General features: G+C 34.0%; 1 protein-coding gene across 1 annotated transcript in view; it reads right to left on the reverse strand.

The window, feature by feature from the left end:
- Positions 1 to 3,630: 3,630 nt before the first annotated feature.
- Positions 3,631 to 23,368, reverse strand: part of Abce1 (ATP binding cassette subfamily E member 1) — a 29,853-nt gene continuing 10,115 nt past the window's right edge. Inside the window, exons 5-18 of the mRNA XM_076863826.1 lie at positions 22,642 to 22,759; positions 22,131 to 22,268; positions 21,918 to 21,987; positions 21,576 to 21,672; positions 20,648 to 20,737; positions 16,455 to 16,576; positions 13,296 to 13,517; positions 12,254 to 12,313; positions 12,099 to 12,157; positions 9,261 to 9,371; positions 9,032 to 9,174; positions 8,785 to 8,907; positions 6,556 to 6,667; positions 3,631 to 5,204 (exon numbers count right to left, since the gene is read on the reverse strand). Coding sequence (XP_076719941.1) covers positions 5,157 to 5,204; positions 6,556 to 6,667; positions 8,785 to 8,907; positions 9,032 to 9,174; positions 9,261 to 9,371; positions 12,099 to 12,157; positions 12,254 to 12,313; positions 13,296 to 13,517; positions 16,455 to 16,576; positions 20,648 to 20,737; positions 21,576 to 21,672; positions 21,918 to 21,987; positions 22,131 to 22,268; positions 22,642 to 22,759 — 1,513 coding nt within the window. The 3' untranslated portion in view covers positions 3,631 to 5,156. The remainder of the gene's footprint in view (positions 5,205 to 6,555; positions 6,668 to 8,784; positions 8,908 to 9,031; positions 9,175 to 9,260; positions 9,372 to 12,098; positions 12,158 to 12,253; positions 12,314 to 13,295; positions 13,518 to 16,454; positions 16,577 to 20,647; positions 20,738 to 21,575; positions 21,673 to 21,917; positions 21,988 to 22,130; positions 22,269 to 22,641; positions 22,760 to 23,368) is intronic.

Raw genomic sequence — 23,368 nt, forward strand, 5'->3', positions numbered from 1 at the left:
GGCACAGGAACAGCAAGGGACAGAATGAGCCAGTGTAAAGAAAAATCACAGCTGGGGCAAGGGATGTAATTCAGGGCAAGAGCGGTTGCCTAACTAAGCCCTGTGGGTTCCAACCCCAGCACTACTTACAAGTTGGACAGCTTGCTTGAGAAGTTTGGTAAAATATGACAACATTGTTGGGGAAGGAGTAATGGGGAAACGTTTATCTATTAGTTGGCTAGCAGGTTTGCCCACGGTCAGCAGAAGCCAGAGATGAGAACAAGATGTCCAGCTGGATGGGATAAAAGGTGATATCAAGGGAAGTAATTTGTCCTCAAGAGGTGCAAGATGGGGTTTCTCTGAAGTTTTCTATAATTAGGCCTATCCTTCACCTAGAATAATTAGGCTTTTCTATATAACATTGAAGTACTTAGGTCCAGAACTAGGGAAAAGTATGAGAATGGAAACAAAAGAGGAAGTCACTATGCCCAACTTTCCTATACAAACCTATGCATCCTTATCACATCTTGTGAATCCTGGGTGCCTCGGAATTGTTAAGTACTTTGGATCAGTGTTTCAAGAGGAGCTATAGACCTCATCATGTTGAAGCTTTTTAGATGGATCCTTTAATGAGTTTACTAGAGAAACAGGCTTCAGTCAACCCTTTTAAAAAATACATACTGGTCTTCTAATTACATTTTGTTTTTCATTTGGATTTGGGAAGAAACAAAAATGAGAGTAAAGATCAAAGATGAAGAGTGTGAGAGATTTTTTTAGCTTTTTTTTTTTCCTTTTAATATTAACTGGCAGATAATTGAGAAACTTACCTTTTATAGATGAGTAGAAAATGAGCTTTTTTTTTTTTTTTTTTAAACCCACTAGGGATTTACCTGATGTGTTACTTGTTAAATGTTTTCTGCCATTTACTTTGTAAATTGGGTGTTAGTAAAAGCATTTAATTAACTTTGTAGTTAATCCCAAGGGCACCTTGCCACTAAGCTACATTCCCCAGCCTTTGGATTTTTTTTTCTTTCTTTGGGGGGAGGGGATGGGGGAGATGGTCTTGGCAAAGTTGCCCAGGCTGGCCTTGAATCTGTGATCCTTCTGCCCTAACCTCCACAGCAGCTGAAATTACAGGCATGCACCATTGGCTTGGCTCTTCTAGGATTATAAAAAGTGTTTTTATAAATGGGGAAAGAAAGCAGAAACAGTCATTAAAGGTGATACTAAGCCTGTGCACCATGAGAAGGAATGGACCTAGACAGCTGGTCTGTTTCCTTAGCCAAGAATTGTGTAGATACCGGAGATGTAGACTTAGGTAAATGCAAGGTTGGGAGCTGATACTAACACAGTTGTGACCTCTGTGGAAAGGTCAGTAATAATAAACTTTTTCTATAAACAAGACCATTGGTCTAAGTTCCAGATCTTATAAACAAAAACAAAAATACCCACCCAGCCTGATGCAAAAGCACATGCTTATAATTCTGCCCACTCAGGAGTCTGAGGCAAGTGGATTCTGTTTGAGGCTAGCTTAGGCAAGTTAATAAGACCCTATCTCAAAAAACAAAAAGCTGGTAGAGCACTTGCCTACTAGCATGCACAAGGGCCTAGGTTCAATCTCAAGTATTGGAAACAATAAAACCCCAAAGACTCGCTGGGAAGGTTGCACTTTAGTTTCCAGGCCCAAGAATTTGCAAATTAAGAAAAGTGTAAAGAAGTTCCTACTTAGGTTACTTGGCAGAAAGCAAATGGAAAGTCCTTGGAGGGGCAGACCTTGCCCAAGAAGCCAAGGTAACTTGGTGGCCAGCAATAGAAAAATAGCTTGACAAATAAGGACTTATTTTCTTCATAAGAAATATGGAGGAAAGTGACTTGCAGGCAGTTGTAAAGTGTAAGGATGAGCATTCTTCACACATACCTTACATTTTTTTTAAGTTGTAGACGGACACAATACCTTTATTTATTTCTACATGTTTTAGTGATGAAGATAAAACCTAGTGCCTCACACATGCTAATCAAGCGTGCTACAACCCCAGCTCCTCCTTACATCTCTTAACCTTGTGGCCACAATTTCTTGCTCTGTCACATCCACAAGAATCAGTAACTAGATACACATATTCTAGGAAAGCATGGCTTTCAATTTAATTGGTCAGATCTGGTCATGTGACCTACTTAACTGCAAGAGAACTAAGAAACTATGAAAAAGGATTTGTAAGATTCTTAGTTATTCTGACTGATCACCTGGATTTACAGACACTGTGTATCCTAACTTGGCATGGAAGTAGATGGTGGTGAGCACAGGGAATTACTATTTGCCACACTAGATGTCAAAATTTTTGTCTCACTGTACATTGGTTAACCACAAGGAAACAACTCATTAGTATAATAGTAGACAAAAATAGCAAGTTTACTCCTGCCATCAATGGATGGAATGTTTCAAAATATTAAATAAAAATAAGTGAGTGCTCCTGAGAAACCTGTTATTTTGATAATTCTAGGTGCTTATCTAACTGGCTATGCATTTCAACCTCAAACAGAGAAAGCTCATTACTATGTACCTATATATCCTTCTACTCAAATCTTTTTTTTTTTGGTACTGGGGACTGAACTCAGGGACTTGACCACTGAGCCACATCCCCAGCCCTATTTTGTATTTTATTTAGATAGCGCCGGTCTCAGTTGCTTAGTGCCTAACCCCTGCTGAGGCTGGCTTTGAACTTGTGATCCTCCAGCTTCAGCCTCCTGAACTGCAGGTGTGCCGGGTCTACGCATCTCTTAGAATGCTCCTTTCTGCCTCTCACTTGTCATATGCATATCCTGTTTTACATGTATAAATTCTAACAACCTCTCTGCCTCTCATATGGGACAGGTGGTACTATACTCCCCAGAGCTATTTCCTTCATGCAGTCCTTCCTGATTCTCAGAGTGATTTTGAACCATTTCATACTTAGAATATGACAGGCACTAAGGGGTTGACATACACTTGTGTTGAGAAACACAAAGAAATCACAGAATTGAAGTTTTTTTTTTTTTTTTTTTTTCTTGTTATGGGGATTGAATTCAGGGGCACTTTACCAATTAACTACACCCTGAGTCCTTTTTGAGATAAGGTTTCACCAAGTTGTCCAGGCTGGCCTTGAACTTGTTGATTCTCCCACTTCAGTCTTCACAGTAGCTGGGATTACAGGTGTGTGCCACTGTGCCAGGCACAATTGAGCAGTTTTCTCTCTGGCATATATGCTCATTCCTTCAATATGCCAGTCCCACATACCATACTATACACTGAGTGATAAATGAGACAAGACTGGACTTTAACATGTTTATGTTCTAAAATCAGGTTAAACTGAAGAAAATAACTGTCGCAGGACATCTTAACAGTTTCTTTTTCTTTGGTGGTACTAGGGATTGAATTCAGGGTACATCTCAGCCCTTTTTGAGACATACTCTTGCCAAGTTGCCAAGGCTGGCTTTGAACTTGGAATGGTCCTATCTCAGCCTTCCGAGTTGGCTGGGATTACAGGTGTGCACCACTACACCTGATAATATTTGCATTGATGGTGACTAAACTCTGGTGTCAGCAAAGTTAGGGCTTTCTACAGCATATAACATTTAAATCTATGTCTTCAAATTTCATTTGCATAAAATACCACCTTATAATTAATACACATTTTAATCAGTAATACATCCATCCCAAGTATTTTTAGAAATAAAAGAAGCTTGTCTTATTTTACTCAATATATTTGAAATAATCATACATTTAACCCATCTTAAAAACCAGAACTACTAACTTTAGTGTAATCCCATTTATGTACAAGACAAACCCTTTACATATTCTCACTTAGCAAAGTGCATAGAAAAAAGCATGAAAGAATAAACACTGGTAACCCCTGGGAGCATAATGTAAGGAGATCATTTTTTATTGCATAAGTATACTTCTGAATAGTTCAAATTTCCACAATAAACGTATTTATGCATTACATAAAATTTATTTTCAGAAGGCCTAATAGGGTCCAATTAAACCAAACTTATTCATTATATGTTAATCAAAGCTTCTATTATTTAATGAGCTATAAAAAGTCTTGTCAAATCTCCAATTTTTCTGTTTTGCTTGCCCCAATAATTTATTTACAGTAATCCTTCTTCCTTACATATAAGTTAATTCCAGTTCAGTGCATTAGTAAGGTTTTGATGATGTTTATTATGTCCCAACTTAGAAATGAATATGTCTGGTACCAAGGGATGCTTTGTATTGCTATCTCTTGCATTGATGTTGCCATTAGGGAAGTGGTTGAGTTCCCTAATCCTTGACTGCTCAGCAGAAAAATCTGTAGTTTTAAAAACATAGATTCTCAGGCACCAACTCTTAAAAATTCTGAGACTGTAGTTATAAGGGAAGCAAATATTCTTTAGAAATATTTTCCCCTAAATTTTGATCAGTGATTATATAAATGCATGTTTAAAAAATAACAGAGTAATTATAGAATCTTACAGAGTGCAAAAACTGAAAAACCCACTTTTTTCTTTTTTCCCTTTGAGGGGACAGTGAAGTGATTTTTAGATAATGATGTTCAAAAGCACCAAAAAACATTAAAACAATGCGTAGGTTGGTAACAAATACCCATTTTCTGACAGTGATGTTCTGCAGCAATCTTCCTTAGGAATCACACACTGAACATACAGTGCAAAGACTGAAAACAAGTAACAAATATAGTCCTGAAGTTTATTTATCAAATATCATCAGTGTAGTCTTGGACTGGCTTTTAAAATAGGGCAGTTTCATTATACTGGCATACTTGGCAAACCAGATAAGTACAGAAATCATGTCAAGATTTTTAAAATGGGGCAACACTGGTCAGTATTTGGTACACGAATATAATACACCTACTGAAAATCTTCCATTTATCATGAAAACTTGGAGGTAATTTGTATAGTTTGAAATGTCTTCATTTTAGACTATTAAGCACAAAAAGGGCCTTATCATTTCAGAACAGAAAAGTTCCATTTCTTGTGCTCAGACTACAATTTACAATATACCTGGCTTTGGATGTTACATTAAAAAAAATCATTCTTCAAGCTCCAGAGTATGTGGGGCCATAAAACCTGATTAGTCATATATGACAAAAATCCCAGTAAATGTTTCTTTTAATAAATGGCTTATTAATATTCTCAGATTTAGTCTAATCATCCAAGAAAAAGTAGTTTCCACTCTTCTTTTGCTCTACATCCTAAAAAGAAAAGCAAAAGTCAACATCACCACTCCTTTACATTTAGGATTTCATACAAGGTATTAGTAAATCAAGTACCTGAACAAACTTCCATCTGCTTTTGGATATTTCTGGGTCCACTACTCAAAAGCAAGATTACTACCTTCTGTCCCCATTCCTATTATCAAAAGACCTCACTTCCATCAACTCAAAGTTCCTTCATGTAAGATATAGTACATATATGGAATTCCATTCCATTTTTATCTTTTCAACTTTAAGCTCCTGGCCCAAAGATAGCATACTGAATGACACTATATATACATATGAATGAAATAACTTTCCCCAGAATGTTTGGTAGAACAGTCAGTAACATTTACCTACTCACCCATCTGCTCCCTTATTAAGTTACAACTAAGATGAATGTGAATACAGAAATGATTAATAGGTACATTATGAACCATAAGCATACCCCCCAAAATGACAATACCAAGTATAAATACTGTCCTCTTTTCTGCCTAATATGCCTTTCAAAACTGAGAAAACTTTTTCAATTTTATGGTAGGACTTATTTCTTTATCCTGGACAGGGAGTAACATCAACCACTTATAAACAAAATATGTAGTGCAGACTAAAGGGATCCAGACATCGAATTAGGTGCTTACTCATTCAATTATGTGCAAGATGACTTTGCCTACAGCCTTCCAAGAGTTCATGGAGCAAAGCCAGGACTACAAATATGAAAACAAATGCTACAGCACAGGATGTGATGAAAGAGAAACATGGAAGTGAGTACTGCAGGGGACATGAAAACAGTTGAAATGCTTTCATAGTTCGTTCACTTTTTAATTTGTGTGACCAAGAAACTTGCCTTTGAAAAAATAAATACTGCATTTCACAGACTAAATTAAGCACAGGGTGGACAACTAATTTATGTTCTACAAAGAAAAACATTACCAACTGATCTGACAAAGTGGTTTTCCATTGTTTAGAATTTTATACTCTAAGAGCTTGTTCAGACTTAAAATATACATTTAGTCATGAATTGAACAACATAAAAATATATAGAGAAGCTGCTTGAAATATTCTTGAAAATTTCTTTGTTTCAATGGTCAAGTAGTATAATCTTTCTTAAAACATTTTAATTACCAGTTAACACAGTACAACTCAAACAGTAGGAAGAGCTGCGTCCATGCAGCAATAGTAGCTGCATCACAGCTGCTGCTTACAGGACTACATGCCATCAGGTATTAAAATGGAAAAACACATGAATCATAGAATGTATGAAATCTATGCAATATTGACTTATAAAAGCAACAGCCTCTCCACTATTCATACTGAGAAAGTTATGACTTAAGACAGTTTTTCCACATACCTTAATTGAATTGAGTTTATTTATTCGTGGTCTATAGTTGTTTGGATCTCTTCTGAATGTAATTTCCAGCTGAGACAAAAATTTGTTCATGCCAGCCAAAAGTGTTTGAGGACTGTGGGGGGTAGGGGATAAATATTTTCGATTAAATTTTCAACCCCTAAAGATTAATTACCTTATTAATTAATTACCTTAAGGAATAAAAAGAATAACTGTTCCCTTGAGTTCTATTACACATCATCTGGATAACAGTATAATTAAAACATACTATAAATCTTATATAATCACAAACAACTTTGCTTGGACTATACTGTTTGCTTGGCAATAATACTTTGTGCAAGACAAACACAATTGTACCTGTATTTCTGATGTGGAAAAAGAAACATTTTAGAATTATTTATTTATTTAGTTTATTTTTTGCTAGGGAAGATATCTAGGGCCTTGTGCATAAAGTATGCGCGCTCTACCCCTGAGCTGCAATGGAAGTATTATTATTATTATTTAAATTTTGAGATAGGATCTCAAGTTGCTCAGGCTGGCCTTGAACTTGGAATCCTCCTGCCTCAGCTTCTCAAGTCACTGGAATTACAGGCAAGTGCCACCATGCCCAGCCCAGAAGTATGACTTTAGAAAAACAAAAGATCACTAATAAATTAGGAGACTTACAGAATCTCAAATTGACATTTTTAAGGGAGAAGAGAAGTTATCAAAAAAAGTTAATTTCTGTTAGAAATTTGACAATGAAGGAAATATGTACTTCCACATTGTGATTTTCAGTAATATTCCTTTTATGCTTTATACATATTTTTTACCTGAGCTAGTTATTATTATTATTTTTTAATTTTTTGGTACTAGGGGTTGAACTCAGGGGCACTCAACCACTGAGCCACATCCCCAGACCTATTTTGTATTTTATTTAGAGTCAGGGTCTCACCGAGTTGCTTAGCACCTCACTTTTGCTGAGGTTGGCTTTGAACTCATGGTCCTCTTGCCTCAGCCTCCAAAATGCTGGGATTATAGGCATTCGCCAATGCGCCTGGCCTACCTAAGCTAGTTCTTAAATAAAATCACAAAATCGATGGAACACTTTAAACATTTTGTAAACACAAAGGGAAGACCATTATGTGAATGTTTTATATATTCTGAGAAATTTCCCTAACTCTTCAAAAAAGGTATAATTCTGGATAACTGAAATAAAAATTTTAAAATGAAAAGAGTTCTCTGGCTGGGGATATAGCTCAGTTGATAGAATGCTTGCCTAGCATGGACAAGGCCCTGGGTTCAATCCCCAGCACCACACACACACACATACACCCCCAAAAAAGTTCTGAGAAGCTCAGTACTTTTATTTCCTGGAAGAATTAATCAAATAGCAACTTCATTTATCCTAGAAAATGTATCTGGAACCACTGTTTATTTAATCTTTGTTGTTTTATGGGTCAAAAAATGTTTGAATACTGGCTATTTATTTTTTAAAAATACTTATTTATTTTTTTAGTTATTGGCAGACACAACATCTTTGTTGGTATGTGGTGCTGAGGATCGAACCCGGGCCACACGCATGCCAGACAAGCGCGCTACCGCTTGAGCCACATCCCCAGCCCGAATACTGGCAATTTAGATGGTTCAACCTGATTTTAGCATTAATGGCAACAGAAATTTCTCATTATATGACCTGAATGTTAAGTTTCTCTATATAACAAGCACCCACAATCAAGTCAGTCAGGAAAAGTGAGAGGGAAAGGTGACCTCCTTCATTTTTAATTCTGCTATCAGATATTTGGGATCTACTGTTAGTTCAATCACTACCAGAGTTAAGTTAGGCAAATCACGAAATCTCTTTGGTTTCTCTTTTTCCTTTTTCTGTCATGTAAAAAAAAAAAAAAAAAAAAAAATCAGAAATTTATTTTCATGCAATTATTTACAAAACCAAACCATGTTCTGGAAATCCAAATAATAAAATAGGCAAAAGTTGAGCTGGAAAAAAAAAAAAGTGAGAATCCCAGATATAAGATATGCTTATATCTAGGGTCAGGGATTCCAACTACAGTCTAGAACTATTCTACATGGTCCTACCAATGTTCAATAAGAATCACTTTGGGAGTCAGAGTAAGGCACAGAATTTTTGGTAATCTCTTTCTTTTAATGTCTATAAGTTTACTAAAAATTTAAAATGTGGTAATTTTCTAATTATTAGAATTTACAATCAGTTTTAAAATATTTTAATCTTACCTGTTTGCAACTGTGTTCTTAGATGGAATCCCATCAAAAACGATGACTCGATCTGCTAGATAGGTGGCCATGATAAAGTCATGCTCCACAACAAAGGCTGTCTTCTTTGCATGGAGTATGAAACTAAAATACAACAATTTGAAAGCCTTTTATAGCTTTATATTACAAAACATTCAAGTGTGATATTAAGCAAACTTATATGCCAGTACACATAATCAAAAGTAATATGCTGTGGCAAGACATTTACCGTTTGACAACACGAGCTGCCATCAGTCTCTGCTCAGAATCCAAATATGCAGATGGTTCATCAATTAAATAGACATCAGCAGGTTTGCCCAAACAAAGAGCTAAAGCCACTCGCTGCAGTTCACCACCAGATAATGTCTGCACCTAAAAGAAGTTCAGGAAACTATGTAAAGAAATCCCAAATCTGAAATAAAATTAAAAAATTAATGAATATACTTATGTTAGCATACCTCTTGATCAATGATGTTTTCAATCTGCAGAGGCTTCATCACATCAGTCACAAATTGTGGATGAGTGTAAGCATCTCTTATCTTTTCATGTAACAACTGGCGAACACTTCCCTGTTTTCAATGGAAAAAGTTTTTAAGTGATAAAAAATCAGTATAGAATTCTTTGTTTTTCTTTTTGTGGACTGGGGATTAAACCCAAGCCCTTAAGTACCCTAGGCAAGTGTTCTACCTTAGAGATGCAGTAATATTCTGAGCCCTTCTGTAATTTTATTTTGTGACAAGTGCTGCCAAGTTGCCCAGGCTGACCTCAAACATGGGAACCTCCCGCTTCAGCCTCCTAGAGTAGCTGGGATAACAGGTGTGTGCCATCACACCAGGTAGTACAGAACTCTTCTATATTGCTTGGCTACTAGGAGACAGCAATTGAATTTTTAATGATTACCCAACATTTATAGCATGTTTTTATATTTTTTAAAAATATTTACTTTTTAGTTTTAGGTGGACACAATATATATATATATATATATATTTTTTTTTAAATATTTATTTATTTTAGTTTTTCGGCGGACACAACATCTTTGTTTGTATGTGGTGCTGAGGATCGAACCCAGGCCGGACACATGCCAGGCGAGCGCACTACCGCTTGAGCCACATCCCCAGCCCTATATTTTATTTTTATGTGGTGTTGAGGATTGAACCCAGCACCCCGCGCATGCCAGGCAACCGCACTACTGCTTGAGCCACATCCCCGGCCCAGATATTTTTTATTTAATAGTCATTACAACAAATAGGTAAAAAGGCAATAATAATCTAAAAATTTTAAATCAGAGATTTCAGGGAAGAAGTAATTATAAAGTGGGAATAATTCTGAATCCAAAAGTAATCATTAAGAAATAACACAAAATGCACCATAATATTCTAGGGTTGAATCATAAGATGCTTGTGTTTACTATTTCAGGATAGGACTCAGTCTAAGATTATGGAAAGTATCAATAACGAAACACTTATTGTAAATGAAATTGTTTGAAATGGATACAACATTGGCTATTAGGTACTGAAAACAGATATAATAGTTAAAAAGTTCATCACAACACCTGAAGAAATCAAAGAACTTTAATATAAGGTTTCCAAGTTTTATCCACAATGTAGTATTTACCAGTATTTCATTTCTTTATGGTGGAATAACCTTGCATTTTATGAATATATCATGCTGTGTTTATCCATTCATAAGCCATTCATCTGCATTATTTCTAATTTTTGGCTATTCTAAATAATGTTGCTACACATATGTGTATAAAAGTTTTGGGTACCAACATATGTGGTACCCAGTGCTTGGATATACATCTAGGAGTTGAACCTGATAACTTTGCTGAGGAACTGCTAGATTATTTTTCATAGTGAATGCATTATTCTACACTCCCACCAACAATGTATGAGGTGCCAATTTGTTCACATCTTCTCTAATAGCTATTACTATCCAGCAGTATTACTATTACTATTGTGGATTTTAGTGATCTTAATGAAAATAAAGTGGTATTTCACCAAGGTTTTCATAAGCATTTTCCTTATGATGAAGATGCTAATAGCATCTTTTCCTTTTTCTTTTTTTTTTTTTAAATATTTTTTAGTTGTAGATGGACATGATATCTTTAATTATTTTTATGTGGTGCTGGGCAACTTGGCAGCACCTGTCTCTCTCTCTCTCTCTCTCACACACACACACACACACACTTTTCTTTGATAATTAAATAATCACAATATCTTTAATTAATTATTTTTATTTCAAACACAGTGCATCACTCATGCTAGGCAAGTGTTCTACCACTGAGCCACAACCCCAGCCCAAATCTTTTCATGTTTATTAGCCACTTGTATTTGTTCTTTTAAACACTGACCTCTTTTGGGGAAAGGGCACTTTTTTTTTCTTTTTAATATTTATTTTTTAGTTGTAGTTGGACATAGTACCTTTATTTGTAGTGCTGAAGTTGGAACAAGGACTTGCATGTACCAGGCAAGCAGTCTACCACTGAGCCACAACCCCAGTCCTGGGAAAGGGTATTTTTAAATTGAGTTTCTAGAGTTTTAAAAATATATTCTTGGCAGGCTGGGGAATATAGCTCAGTTGGTAGAGTGCTTGCCTTGCAAGCACATGGCCCTCGGTTCAATCTCCAGCCCCACAAAAAAACAAAAACAAAAAACCACAGATCATAGATTAGTTCACATGTTTTCTTCCACCTTTTGAGTGGCCTTTCCTCTTTCTTGACAGTATCATCATGCACAAATTACATTAAGTTTTTAAAGGTGTAGGAAAAAAGATAACAAGCATATTTAATTTTTTTTTTTTTTTGGTACTGGGGATTGAACCCAGGGTCACTCAACCACTGAGCCATATCCCTAGCCCTTTTTTTGTATTTTATTTAGAGACAGAGTCTCACTGAGTTGCTTAGGACCTCCTGAGTTACTGAGGCTGGCTTTGAACTGGTGATCCTCCTGCCTCAGCCTCCTAAGCTGCTGGGATTACAGGTGTGCAACCCCGCCTGCACTCAGATTTAAAAATATTTTCCACTAGTAGTTGAAATGAATCAAGGACTGTAAAAATACATTCTTTTACCACTTTTTTGGTGTCTAACTTGGAGAAGAATTTTAATACTGTAAAAGATTTTCTTTTTTTTGGTGTTAGGGATTGAATCCAGGACTCTACATGAGCTAGGCACACGTATCACTAAGCCGTATCTCCAATCCCTTAAAATGTGTGTGTGTGTGCGTACACACACACACACACACACACACACACACACACTTTTCTTTGATAATCAAATAAAAGATGAAACAACTCACAGTTGATTTGGGACTTATTTTCTGTGGCTTATAACTGACATTTAGAACTGGCACTTCTCCTGCAAAATAATATGAATACACAACACATGAAATATCACCCAGATTTTAAAGTTTAACTATGTGGAACAGACTAAAGATTATATTTACAACAGTACCTCCTTCATCAGGTTTAAGTCTTCCAGCAAGCATTCTGATAAAGGTCGTTTTACCTGTACCTGGCAATGTAACATACAAAAAATTGTTCTAAACGATGCTTTACACTTCAATGTCATACTTGTTTTTATCTGAGAAATTTGTTTTAAAAACAATACATTAACATTTTGGAACCTGAAGGTTATACAGAAAAATACTTATATCTTTTGTGGCTTGTATTGAGTACAAGTTTATTACAAGAAATAAAGACTTGTCCAAGTTTATAATAACCATTTTAATAAGTGGTAGGTCCATAAAGCTTGAGATAGTTTTTTAAAAAGACTCATTTAGCTAAACGATCAATTAAAATAGTATAGAGCATTTTATAATAGATACCATTATTTGAAATTATTTACATAAAGCATTTAAGTTGCAACCCAATTGCGAATTTATACTGAGTAAGAGTATTATACTGCAATAATCCTTACATATTTTTTTTTCTAGTTTTGTTAGCTGTAGATTACAAGACAATGTTTATTTTTAAATCATAAAGACAGATATTGAGTAGTCAACTTAATCTCACAACTATACTTATGGTGACAATTTATATTGAAAATGTTAGTCATACAACTACTTACAAAAGCAGACAGAGTACTCTGAATTGAAAATAAGTTCCAAAGAGAATTGTACAAGGAAAATCTTAAATAGATTGTTTCTGAGTTACCAATTTATGTTTTCCTTCCTAGTCTTTTTGCAAGATGATTAAATGTCTTAATAATTTATACATAGAAAAACTGAGTAAAAGTATTTTCCAAGGATTTAGTGATACAAAATAGGAAATATTAACTTGCTTGAATAACAGATTAAACTATACAATGCCACAAAAATGTAAAGCTAAACCAAGAAATTTATGGATTAAAAACTCAGCTGCCAATTCTAAAAATTGAGTCAAAGTTTTCCATGGAATAGGCAAAACAAATTTACTAGATAAGCAGAACAAACTTCTAAATATATATATATATATATATATATATATATATATATATATATAAAAGGAAATCTTACCATTTTCCCCCAGCATCACCATGATTTCAGAATCTGTGAACTCTCCAGCTACAATTGCTAGCTCAAACTCTCCCATCTTTTTCTTCATACCCGGATATTTATACATACACATCTTTTTAACTTCTTCTTCATTTGCTGTCTCAGCCACTTTAAAAACAAGCGATGCATCTCGGAATCTCAAGTTTTCTGTTGGCACATAGCCATCCAAAAAAATGTTTATGCCTATTGTGAAGAAAAGACCAATTAAATACTAAACTTTCCTCAAATCCTAGAGTTCTTGGGAGCAATCTCCATATAGATTTTAATTTCTGTGGATTTCTGATAATATGTAGGGTACCATATAATAAAGTGACTCAAAAGTACCTATGCACACACCCCCCTACTCATGTGCACACATTAAACACATTATTTCATTATATTATTTAAGATGCAAGATTATTTAAAATTTTTTTTGCCACCAGGTTTTATGCAAAAGATGGCATACTATGTCATTTTTGCTGTATTTTAAAATCAAAGTCAAATTATAATTTTTCTCTAAAAATGTATGACAGGTAGGTAAGAATGAAATATGTTCAGATTGGCCTAAAACAGCTTCAGAAATAACTCTTTAATAAACAATTTAAGTTATGAGTATTCAGTTTCAATTTCCTATGATAACACATTTTGAAGCTATGGTTTATGGCATTTTTTAAAAGATTAATTTTATAATTTCATGACAAAAGTGAATGGGCTAACTTCATTTAATATTTGTTCTGACTCTACAAAGATAAACTCCCTTATCTAAACATATTTTATTTTTTTTTAAATATCAGGGATTAAACCCAGGGGTGCTAAACCTGAGCCACACCCATAGCCCTTTTAATTTTTTAACTTGAGACAGGGCCTCGCTAAGTTCCTAAGGCTGGCTTTAAATTTGTGATCCTCCTGCCACAGCCTCCGTAGCCACTGGGATTACAGGTGTGTGCCACCACATATAGCTACCTAAACAGATATTAATAAATGAAACTAAACTAACATTGTACATGAGACTCCCTCTCTACTAAAACTATAAGATCCACAATGACAGACACACAGAAAGGAAAAAGTGAATTGTTTGGGAAATAATGTAAATCTTTTTTTTTTCAATGTTTCTAATATTGAAGTAAAATAAGAGAAAGATAGCAGCTAAAGTTCTGTAAGGTCTTGAAATGCAGTATAAGGATGTTATTAATTTCATCTGGAATTGAGAGCCACATCAGGGGGCCTGGATCCTCAGCCTATAACACAGGTGTAAAATAAACTTTGCTGCTAGAACAAATGAACAGATACATTTATTTTGCCAAAATCAGCATGTTTTTCAACCTCATTTAAAAATTAGACATATAAAGAAATTAAAACCAAAAATGACAAAGAAATACCAACTGAAAAAAACTAAATAAGCCACTTAATTCAATCTAATCTAATCCATCAATCAAGGAAACAAAGGCTAAAAGAAATAAGTGACTTTGCTCAAAAAAGATAAAGTGAGGCTTTACATTCCTAATATTTGCCTTGTCAGTTTAAACTAATTCAAACTATATTTATCTTCATAGTACATATAGCGTTTTCAATATTTATTCATATCGTCATAAACCTGATTCTAGAATTATTATATGGGGTGAAATACTCATGTTAATTATAGAGAATAAAATATCAACAATTGGTTCTGATAACACCCCTAAAGCTACTGTCAAGAAAACTGGACAACCTCACAAATTTTTCCTTAAAATATTTATCTTAGTAGGTAAGTTATAAATTCCTTCCCCACATCTCCCCCTCTGCCCCTGTACTGAGAACTGAACCCAGGGTACTGTACCACTAAACTATATCCCATACCCTTTTATTCTGAGACAGGGTCTTGCTAAGTTGCCCAGGCTGCCTTTTGAATTTGCAATCCTTCTGCCTCAGCTTCTCTTGTGTATCTGTGATTACAGGCATGTGCTGGCATGAACTACTCCTTCCCGACATCCTAATTTTTTTTTTTTTTTGTACTGGGGACTGATCCCAGTGGCAGTAAGTTACATCCACAGTTCTTTTATTTTAGGAGAGAGTCTAAGTTTCTGAGGCTGGCCTTGAATCTGTAATCCTCCTGTCTCAGCCTCCTGAGTTGCTGGGATTACAGGCATGCACTACCATGCCTGGCATGTTTCTTAAAAATTATAAAAGCCACCACCATCTTTTTTTTTTTTTTAATTTGTTTTTAGTTGTAGATGGATACAATATCTTTATTTATTTTTATGTGGTACTGAGGATCAAACCTAGTGCCTCAGCATGCAAGGCAAGCACTCTACCACTGAGCTACAAACCCAGCCTCGCCACCATCTTTTTTTAAAAAAGATATAATATGATATAAATTTATTTTTCCAAAAAGAGTTTTTTAGATATTTCAATCCTTCTGAAGAGATAAAAGAAAAAACATCTATTACACTTCTCAACCCTAAGATACAGACTAAGTAGTTCTTTTTATGTTCTATGTTATCAGCTTTGGACAAAGAGAAGAAATACAAAGTACTATAAGTAAGCTGTGGAAAGAGAAAAAAATCAAAAGGAAAAGGTATGCAAGCTGGAGAATGCATTGCTGCTTTCAGGAGTCTTTTAGTGGTCAACAGTTTCTATTGTTTAGTTTGCACATGAGGAGACACTGGAAGACAGTCAAGAGAATCCCTCTTTCATGAATGTTCAGGGAATAAGTGAAAATATGCTTATTAAACTACCTTATTAGTTTTAGATAGCCTTATAGTTCCATAAACTCATGACATAGATTACAGTTAAAATATGATGAGCAATGAATGGATTTTAAGAGTTTTATTATTGGGATTGGCCCATCAAAAACAAATTAAGATGACAAATACTGCAGAAATAAAAATGTAGTTAAGACTTTTAAAAGAGCAAAAATAGTAAAATTGCATTTTTATCCACTCCCAACAGAAAATTCTTATAAAAGAAATACTTTTTCTATAACATTGATGTATATACACTGTCTTTTACATACACTGTTCTCCTCAGTGATTAAATTCCAAGAGATCAGTTTTGCATAAATAGTAAAGCAATAAAAAAACTAGTCAATATCAACAATACATTTTCTAAACATCAGAGTGGAAAGGAATACAGCATATGTGAAAACATTTTTTTTCTAGTTACCTTCTCTTACACTAAAAGGCATAGTGACAACACCATAAGCACTCGGTACACCATATAAACAGCAGATGAAGTCAGAGAGATAGTCTAATACACTTAGGTCATGCTCCACCACAATGATATATCTGAAAATCAAAACAGACTTTTACTTTAAAATTTAACATAACACATAATTAGGTAACTTCTATTTCTTTTTACTATAGCAGCAAATTGTAGAAAACATATATTTTAAACTACTTAAATGTAAAGAATATATGAAGCAAAGCCATAAAATATTTCTTACATAGGCTATCAATGTCTATATTTAAAAATGTTTCCCTAAACCAAAAGGAAAACAACTAATATGAAAAGTTTACAGATATAATACTAATAAACTCTACAAAGTAAAAGCAATTACAATGATACAGATGCAGTCTAAATTATTTGAATATTATGTTATTCAATTTAAGTATTAAGCCCTATGATTAACTGTTCTGCCTCATGCTAGCTGTAGCAGAAGATACAGAGAGAAAGATAGGACAAACCCCTTAGCCCCAAAACTTTGAATTTTTATGAAGACAAGAATGGATTAAAAAAAAAATGGATATGAAACAATAAAAACAATAAAAAAAGATATGCTGGACAAATAATAAATCCCAATGAAGGTCAGAAAGGAAATAGTTTCCTGTATACTAAGGGATTTTATGAATGATATGATATGACATGAAACTAAGATTTGACTGAGGTGATAAAAAAACATTGCTATTAGGTAAAAAGTAGTTTGCTTTTATGTATCACTTAATTCCTATTCCAAGACAGTTCAAGATGTTTAAAAATGTTCTGAAGACATCTCAAATGCCAACTTAATGCATCAACCTGCAAAAAAAAAAATTCTCCATTTTTGTATTAACCCAACAAGTCTCAAGTTTTCAATTCTGCAAACATAATAAATATTCAAATATTATTTCAATGTTACCACAAGTGATATATTTGTTGTTGAATTTAATTTTTGCAGCTATTAAACCACTTGTATAATGGGACAAAATGGGCTAATGAAATCATTATCCTCCCAACAACAGAAAAATAACTGTTTATTCCTATTAAAACACTGTATAAATTGTGAAGTCTGTGAATTCTTTTCCAAAGTGCTGTGTAATAATTTTGTTCTTTTCCTTCTCTTCTTAAATTCTAGTTTAGGCTCCCATTACATTTCTTTCCCTATTACTGTATTTTCAACAAATCTCACTTTCTTCAGATCCCCTGATGTGGCTCTCAATTCCACATGAAATGAAATTTCCTTAAACTCTTTCAAGATCCTCCAAAACTTTAGCTTTCTTTACTTCATTTATATATAGAAAAAACTGAAATGTAGTTCTTTTTTGCTGAATAATTCATTTCTTCATTTTGTGTGTCAAAAGGCTGTTTTTTTCCTTAGTCTCCTGCCAAAATCTTCCACCTGCTGAAATTCTACTTGATCCTTTAAGTTCCATCTCAATTCCTACCCACTGTAGGGAAACTTCCTAATAGATGAACCGTTTTCTCCACTCCTGAGGTCCTATTATAAGTATCTGAATATATATTTGTCAAACCTCCTGCCTCCTCCTCTTTCAAATGGAGCTTATGCAGACAAAAGTCCAAAATACGACTTCAGTCTGCCACTGTGTTTTCTGCAATCCATCCTTTCTTTTTTCCTTGCTATTTTTCGAAGGATATGATCTCCAAAATCTTTCTATAGCATTCAAGACTAAATATGTTATGACATGCAGGAGAATTTCAGTATAAAAATACGCATCTTATGGCTCATTAACTATCTATCACTACATATGGATTATTTTAACTCTATAAATGAGATCAGTATGTTTGTGAAAATGTCTCAATCAAGTTTTTCCACTTTGTTAGTCCAATTTTTCTTAACATATTATTCCTATTATAATTAAAGATTACCGCTCTGTCCCTCATTGAAAAAATATCTCACATATTATTACTTTCCTTACTAAATTTTTTCCCTGAGGTCCATCCATACCTATTATTTACTTCATCTATTTTTCCTATACCAAATAGCTCTTAATCTTTTAATGTTAAATTTATTCCTTACACATGAGTTTAATCACCTCATGTCTTACCCAGGGGCCTCTACCACTGAGGTATACCCCCAACCCTTTCTATTTTTGATACAAGGTTGCTAAGTTGAGGTGACTGGCCTCTAACTTTTGATCCTTTTACCTCAATCTACTGAGTCTCTAGGATAACAAGCATGTGCTACTGTACCCAGCTTAAGCTATCCTTTATATAATAGTTAAGAAGTTATTTTATATCTGGCCAAGTAAGACTTTGTACTTTTTATCATGGATATTCATAATTTCACTCATGTATCTAGGTGAATTATTTATCTTCTATAGGACTTTTCTTTAAATTTAGGAACCTGAGATTTTTATTAATTCTGAAAAATTATCAGCCATGATCCCTTCATGCCTTTATCTTTCAGATTCCATTTTATTTTTATGTATTTTTTTTATTTTTCAGATTCTTAAGATACAGCAATTACTCTTATTTCATTCTCCATGTTTCTAAACCTCCCTTCCATATTTCAATTTCTTTCTCTCTCTTTAGTATACCACAAAAACTCAACTTTTAAGGTATTATTCTAATGCTCTTTTCTACTAGCCCTAATTTATCTATCTAGGGTTTTTTTTGGTACTGGGGCTTGAACCCAGGGGTGCTTAACCACTGAGCCACATCCCAAGCCTTTTTTATGTTTTGAGAGAGGGTCTCACTAAGTTGCTGAGATTACAAGGTTGTGCATCATTGTGATTGGGTGTTTAGGGAATTTTTAATGGCACTAACTTTTAACTTCTAAATTTGCTTAGGATTTTGAACACTTATTGCTTTTTTATAGCATCATGTTCGCAGGGTTTTTGATCCTTTTAAATATTTTACATTATTTAATAATTACTTCAGCATTTCTATCTTATTGTATTTTCTAACTATATTTGTAAATAGTTTTCTCTTGTAATTTATAACCCTAGATCTGAGCTCATGCTTGATAGTCTTTATATGTAAAAATGCTGTGCAATCAGATTTGAGGGCATATCCCTCCAGAGCAGTTTTTTATTTACTACTACAGGTCTAAAAATCCCAAGAGCCTTTTTAAAATATTACTTTCTCACCCTGAAGGGTTTATAGATAGTACTGGTTACATACATTGAATTCCATAGTCATGTAAACTACTGGCTCATAAACAGAGATTTGAAAGGGAGCTGTCCCTAAATTTTCAATGTGTTTACTTGACATTTCCATGTGCTTATAATTTGTTTCCAAATTGTCTGTTTGCTAAGGAGTTCTTTCAGAGTCCTGACATATTATGTGTAATGATCCAATGCAAGGTGTTGCTTCTTTCCCACAGTGGATGTTGAAACCTAAGGCCTATTAGGGATGTCAGCAACATCTGGAAGGCCATCCCCTCATCTCTCCACTTTGTAATTCTCAAAATTCTTTTTATTTTTCCTTGCAAGATAAACCATGTATTTTAAAGGACATTTATTAAACGTTATTAAGGAGAGAGGTATCATGGTATAAAAAAATGCCATACAGAAAACAAACACTCCCCCTACCCCATGTTTTGATTACAGCTTTCTCACACACTAAATCAGTAATCTAGGACACATAACTAGCTTTTCTGATCTTAAACTCCTTCAACTGAAAAATGGGAAGTACCTAAATAATCTTAGCAAGAATACCATAAGCAAATGAAATAATGGCTTTAAAAACTTTGAAAACTAACAAAGCACCTTATAAATACATGGGGGTATGATTACTTAATAGGTGATTAAGAATTCTTTTTTGCATAGCAAGATTTTAAACACTGATATTCAGAATTACTCTAGTGATTCTTATGTCTTAAATTAGTGTATGAGATACTTCTATTTGAGAATCTAGCAAAAGCTAAAGATCTACTTCCTAAAATGTAATATATTTATGTGAAAAACTGCATTTAATTTCAGAGAATTCATAGGTTTCCTAGAAACAGAGATATATGAATATATGAAACTTGCTCTAAGAACTTTTGTTCTAGATAGAGAAAAGTAAATTTTAGTGGTAGCTCTAAATAACCAAGATTAAGAATCTATACATGTAGATGGATAATGCAGTTAATTTTTAGAAATCTTGTTAAACTCCCCAAATAAAACAACAGAGGAATATTCCAGACCTATACTTACCTATCTGGATTTATTAAAGATCGGATAGTAATAGCAGCCTTTAAACGCTGCTTGACATCTAGGTAACTAGAAGGCTCATCAAACATGAAACTATAGGGGGGAAAAAAAAAGGAAAATAATTTCAAAAGACAAACATGACATCAATCCGCCCTGCATGTTCTTTTAAAGCAGTACTACTGGCTTCTAATGTAACTACAAGCAAAATCTCATTCATACCAATAAAGAGCATGTACCCACAACAGTAAAAATTTCTGTATTCTTATCAGAAACAGAAGAAAAAAATCGATTATGAAAAGCAGGACTGTATACCACATTTGGGGAAAGCCTCCCAGATTAGACCAACTTATAAACTGGTTCTACCCTTAAGAAAAAAATATCCCGATATATGGCCTGTAATAGTTTGGAGAGCTTTTCTCTTACTTAGCTGAAGTATAAATGCATTAAAGCCAATAGTTTTTTGGAGGACACTGCACAGAATTCACAGAATACTTTGTGGCCAAGAGCCAGCCTGTATTAGATACCAGAGTGAAAACATGAAAAAGATGGGATCAGTAAACGGCTGGGAGAAGAGCGGCACTAGAAGCTAAGAAGGAAATTTGTCTTTTTCACTCTCTTTTTCTCCCTCATTTAGCATGCCACCCTGACTTATTACAGTGGTCTAAAAAGACCTGTTTTTACTTGAGGTATTTAAAAAAGTTTGTTGGGCTGGTTGGATAACTTAAGTCTTAAAACTTGGAATGTATAAATCATAAACTACTTATCAAGGAATAACAGGGAAAATTGGTAGTGGATGCATAACTGCTTCAACATCTTACTTCAGAAGTATAGCTTTAGATGACATTAATTCCTCTCAAAAGCACTGCTGTATTAGCAGTATTACAAATTAAAGCAAAAATAAGATATTTATAAAAACTGTAAAGAAACCTACATATCAGCTTTCTGTATGCAAACGACAGCACAAGCAAATCTCTGCAACTCTCCTCCTGAAAGATCTTCAACATTTCGTTCTTTTAGGTGGGTTAAATCTACAAAGAACATGGAGGCATTGTGTTCAATTTATCAATTTCATTTTACCTCTCTGGACAAAATGTATATTGCATGTTATGACTCTGAGTTTGTACGACATTTCAGTTGAAAATTATAAAACATTAATATGTATGACAACTACTAAAGATTTTCCCATTTATTCCAATAATCAATATAAAGATGTACACCTTTATGAATTTAAGTTCAGGGTCTTTAAAAACACATTAACAAAATAAACTCTTACCGAGTTGTTGACATACAATTGCCTGTGTCTTTGTTTCATCCTTTCGGTCTAAAATAGACCCCACTGTCCCCTGTCATGAGATACCAGAAATAGTTACCATTATTTTCCTTCAATATTAAAATGAGTTACAAAATAAAATGAGTTTACTTTGATGTAGCTTTTGTATCTCCTTAATAACTATAATATGTAAATTCTTCCTGAAAAGCAACTGACCTTTGCAGCCTTGGGAATCTGGTCTACATACTGAGGTTTGATAATGGCCTTTAGGTCATCTTCTAGAATTTTGGTAAAGTAATTTTGTAATTCAGATCCCCGGAAATATGTCAGTATCTCCTGCCAGTCAGGAGGATCCTAGAAATATACATATCAAATTTAAGTTAACAATGCAATTTCAAAGAAGAATGTTATACAAAATTGAACATATACTGAAATCGAATACTTCAGGACTCTAAATTTGGAGGTAGATTTAATTTTAAATCAAGGCATACCAACTCACAACATTTTAGGAACTCTCAGTTGAGGAAACTGAGAACTCTCAGTTAAGTAGAACTATCAGGTTTTAATTCAAAAGGAATGAAAAAACTTCATCCACACAGTTTCTCAGCATTAAATCTACAAAAAAATCTTAAAAACAACATGGAAAAAAAAAAAAAATCACACATAAATTTCTCCCTTCAAAATCTTAAAAGACATCCAAAGATAGTAATTTTTATAAAATACCTACATCATACTTTCCAAGATTTGGCTTTTGCTTTCCTGCTAAAATTTTTAAAGCAGTCGACTTTCCAATACCATTAGTTCCAACTAATCCCAAAACTTCACCTGGGCGAGGAATAGGCAACCTGAAGTAATATACAAAAAAAAAAAAAGCCACAGAATAACCTTCAGACTTAGGTAGCAACAGCTATATAACATCACAACAATGTATTTTAATGCACTTGCACTCCACACACATCCATTAGTAAGCTAGGAAATATATATCTATGCAGATATTATTGGCTATTAGGAATAAAACAGCCAAGATTAATTTAAACTGTTAATTGTTAGAAATGCATCTGTGACCAATATTACTCTGAATTTTTCTTATTCAATGTCCATTCTAAAGTAAATTTCTTCTTTACATATAAGGCTCAGTTTTAATGTATAGCAAAATACTTCAGTACAAAATTACATAGCAGGTGCAACCTCACACTATCATTTTTATTTTCTTCTGGCCTGCCAATTACTTACAAGGAGAGAAGTGCCACATCAACCAGAAAAATTCCACTTCATTCTCCCTGCTGCAGTTGGCCCCTTAAAGCTGGCAGGTTGAGAAATATCTTTTTATTAATAAAGCCTAGATTTCTAGATTCAAAATATTAATGTTCAGCAGACAGAAACCTCAAAGAACTATAGACCTTGTAATTTAATATGTCTAAGTTCAGAGTGATTTCCTCTGTAGATAGATTAAT

This window comes from Callospermophilus lateralis, chromosome 8, assembly GCF_048772815.1.
Source record: "Callospermophilus lateralis isolate mCalLat2 chromosome 8, mCalLat2.hap1, whole genome shotgun sequence".
Classification (NCBI taxonomy): domain Eukaryota; kingdom Metazoa; phylum Chordata; class Mammalia; order Rodentia; family Sciuridae; genus Callospermophilus; species Callospermophilus lateralis.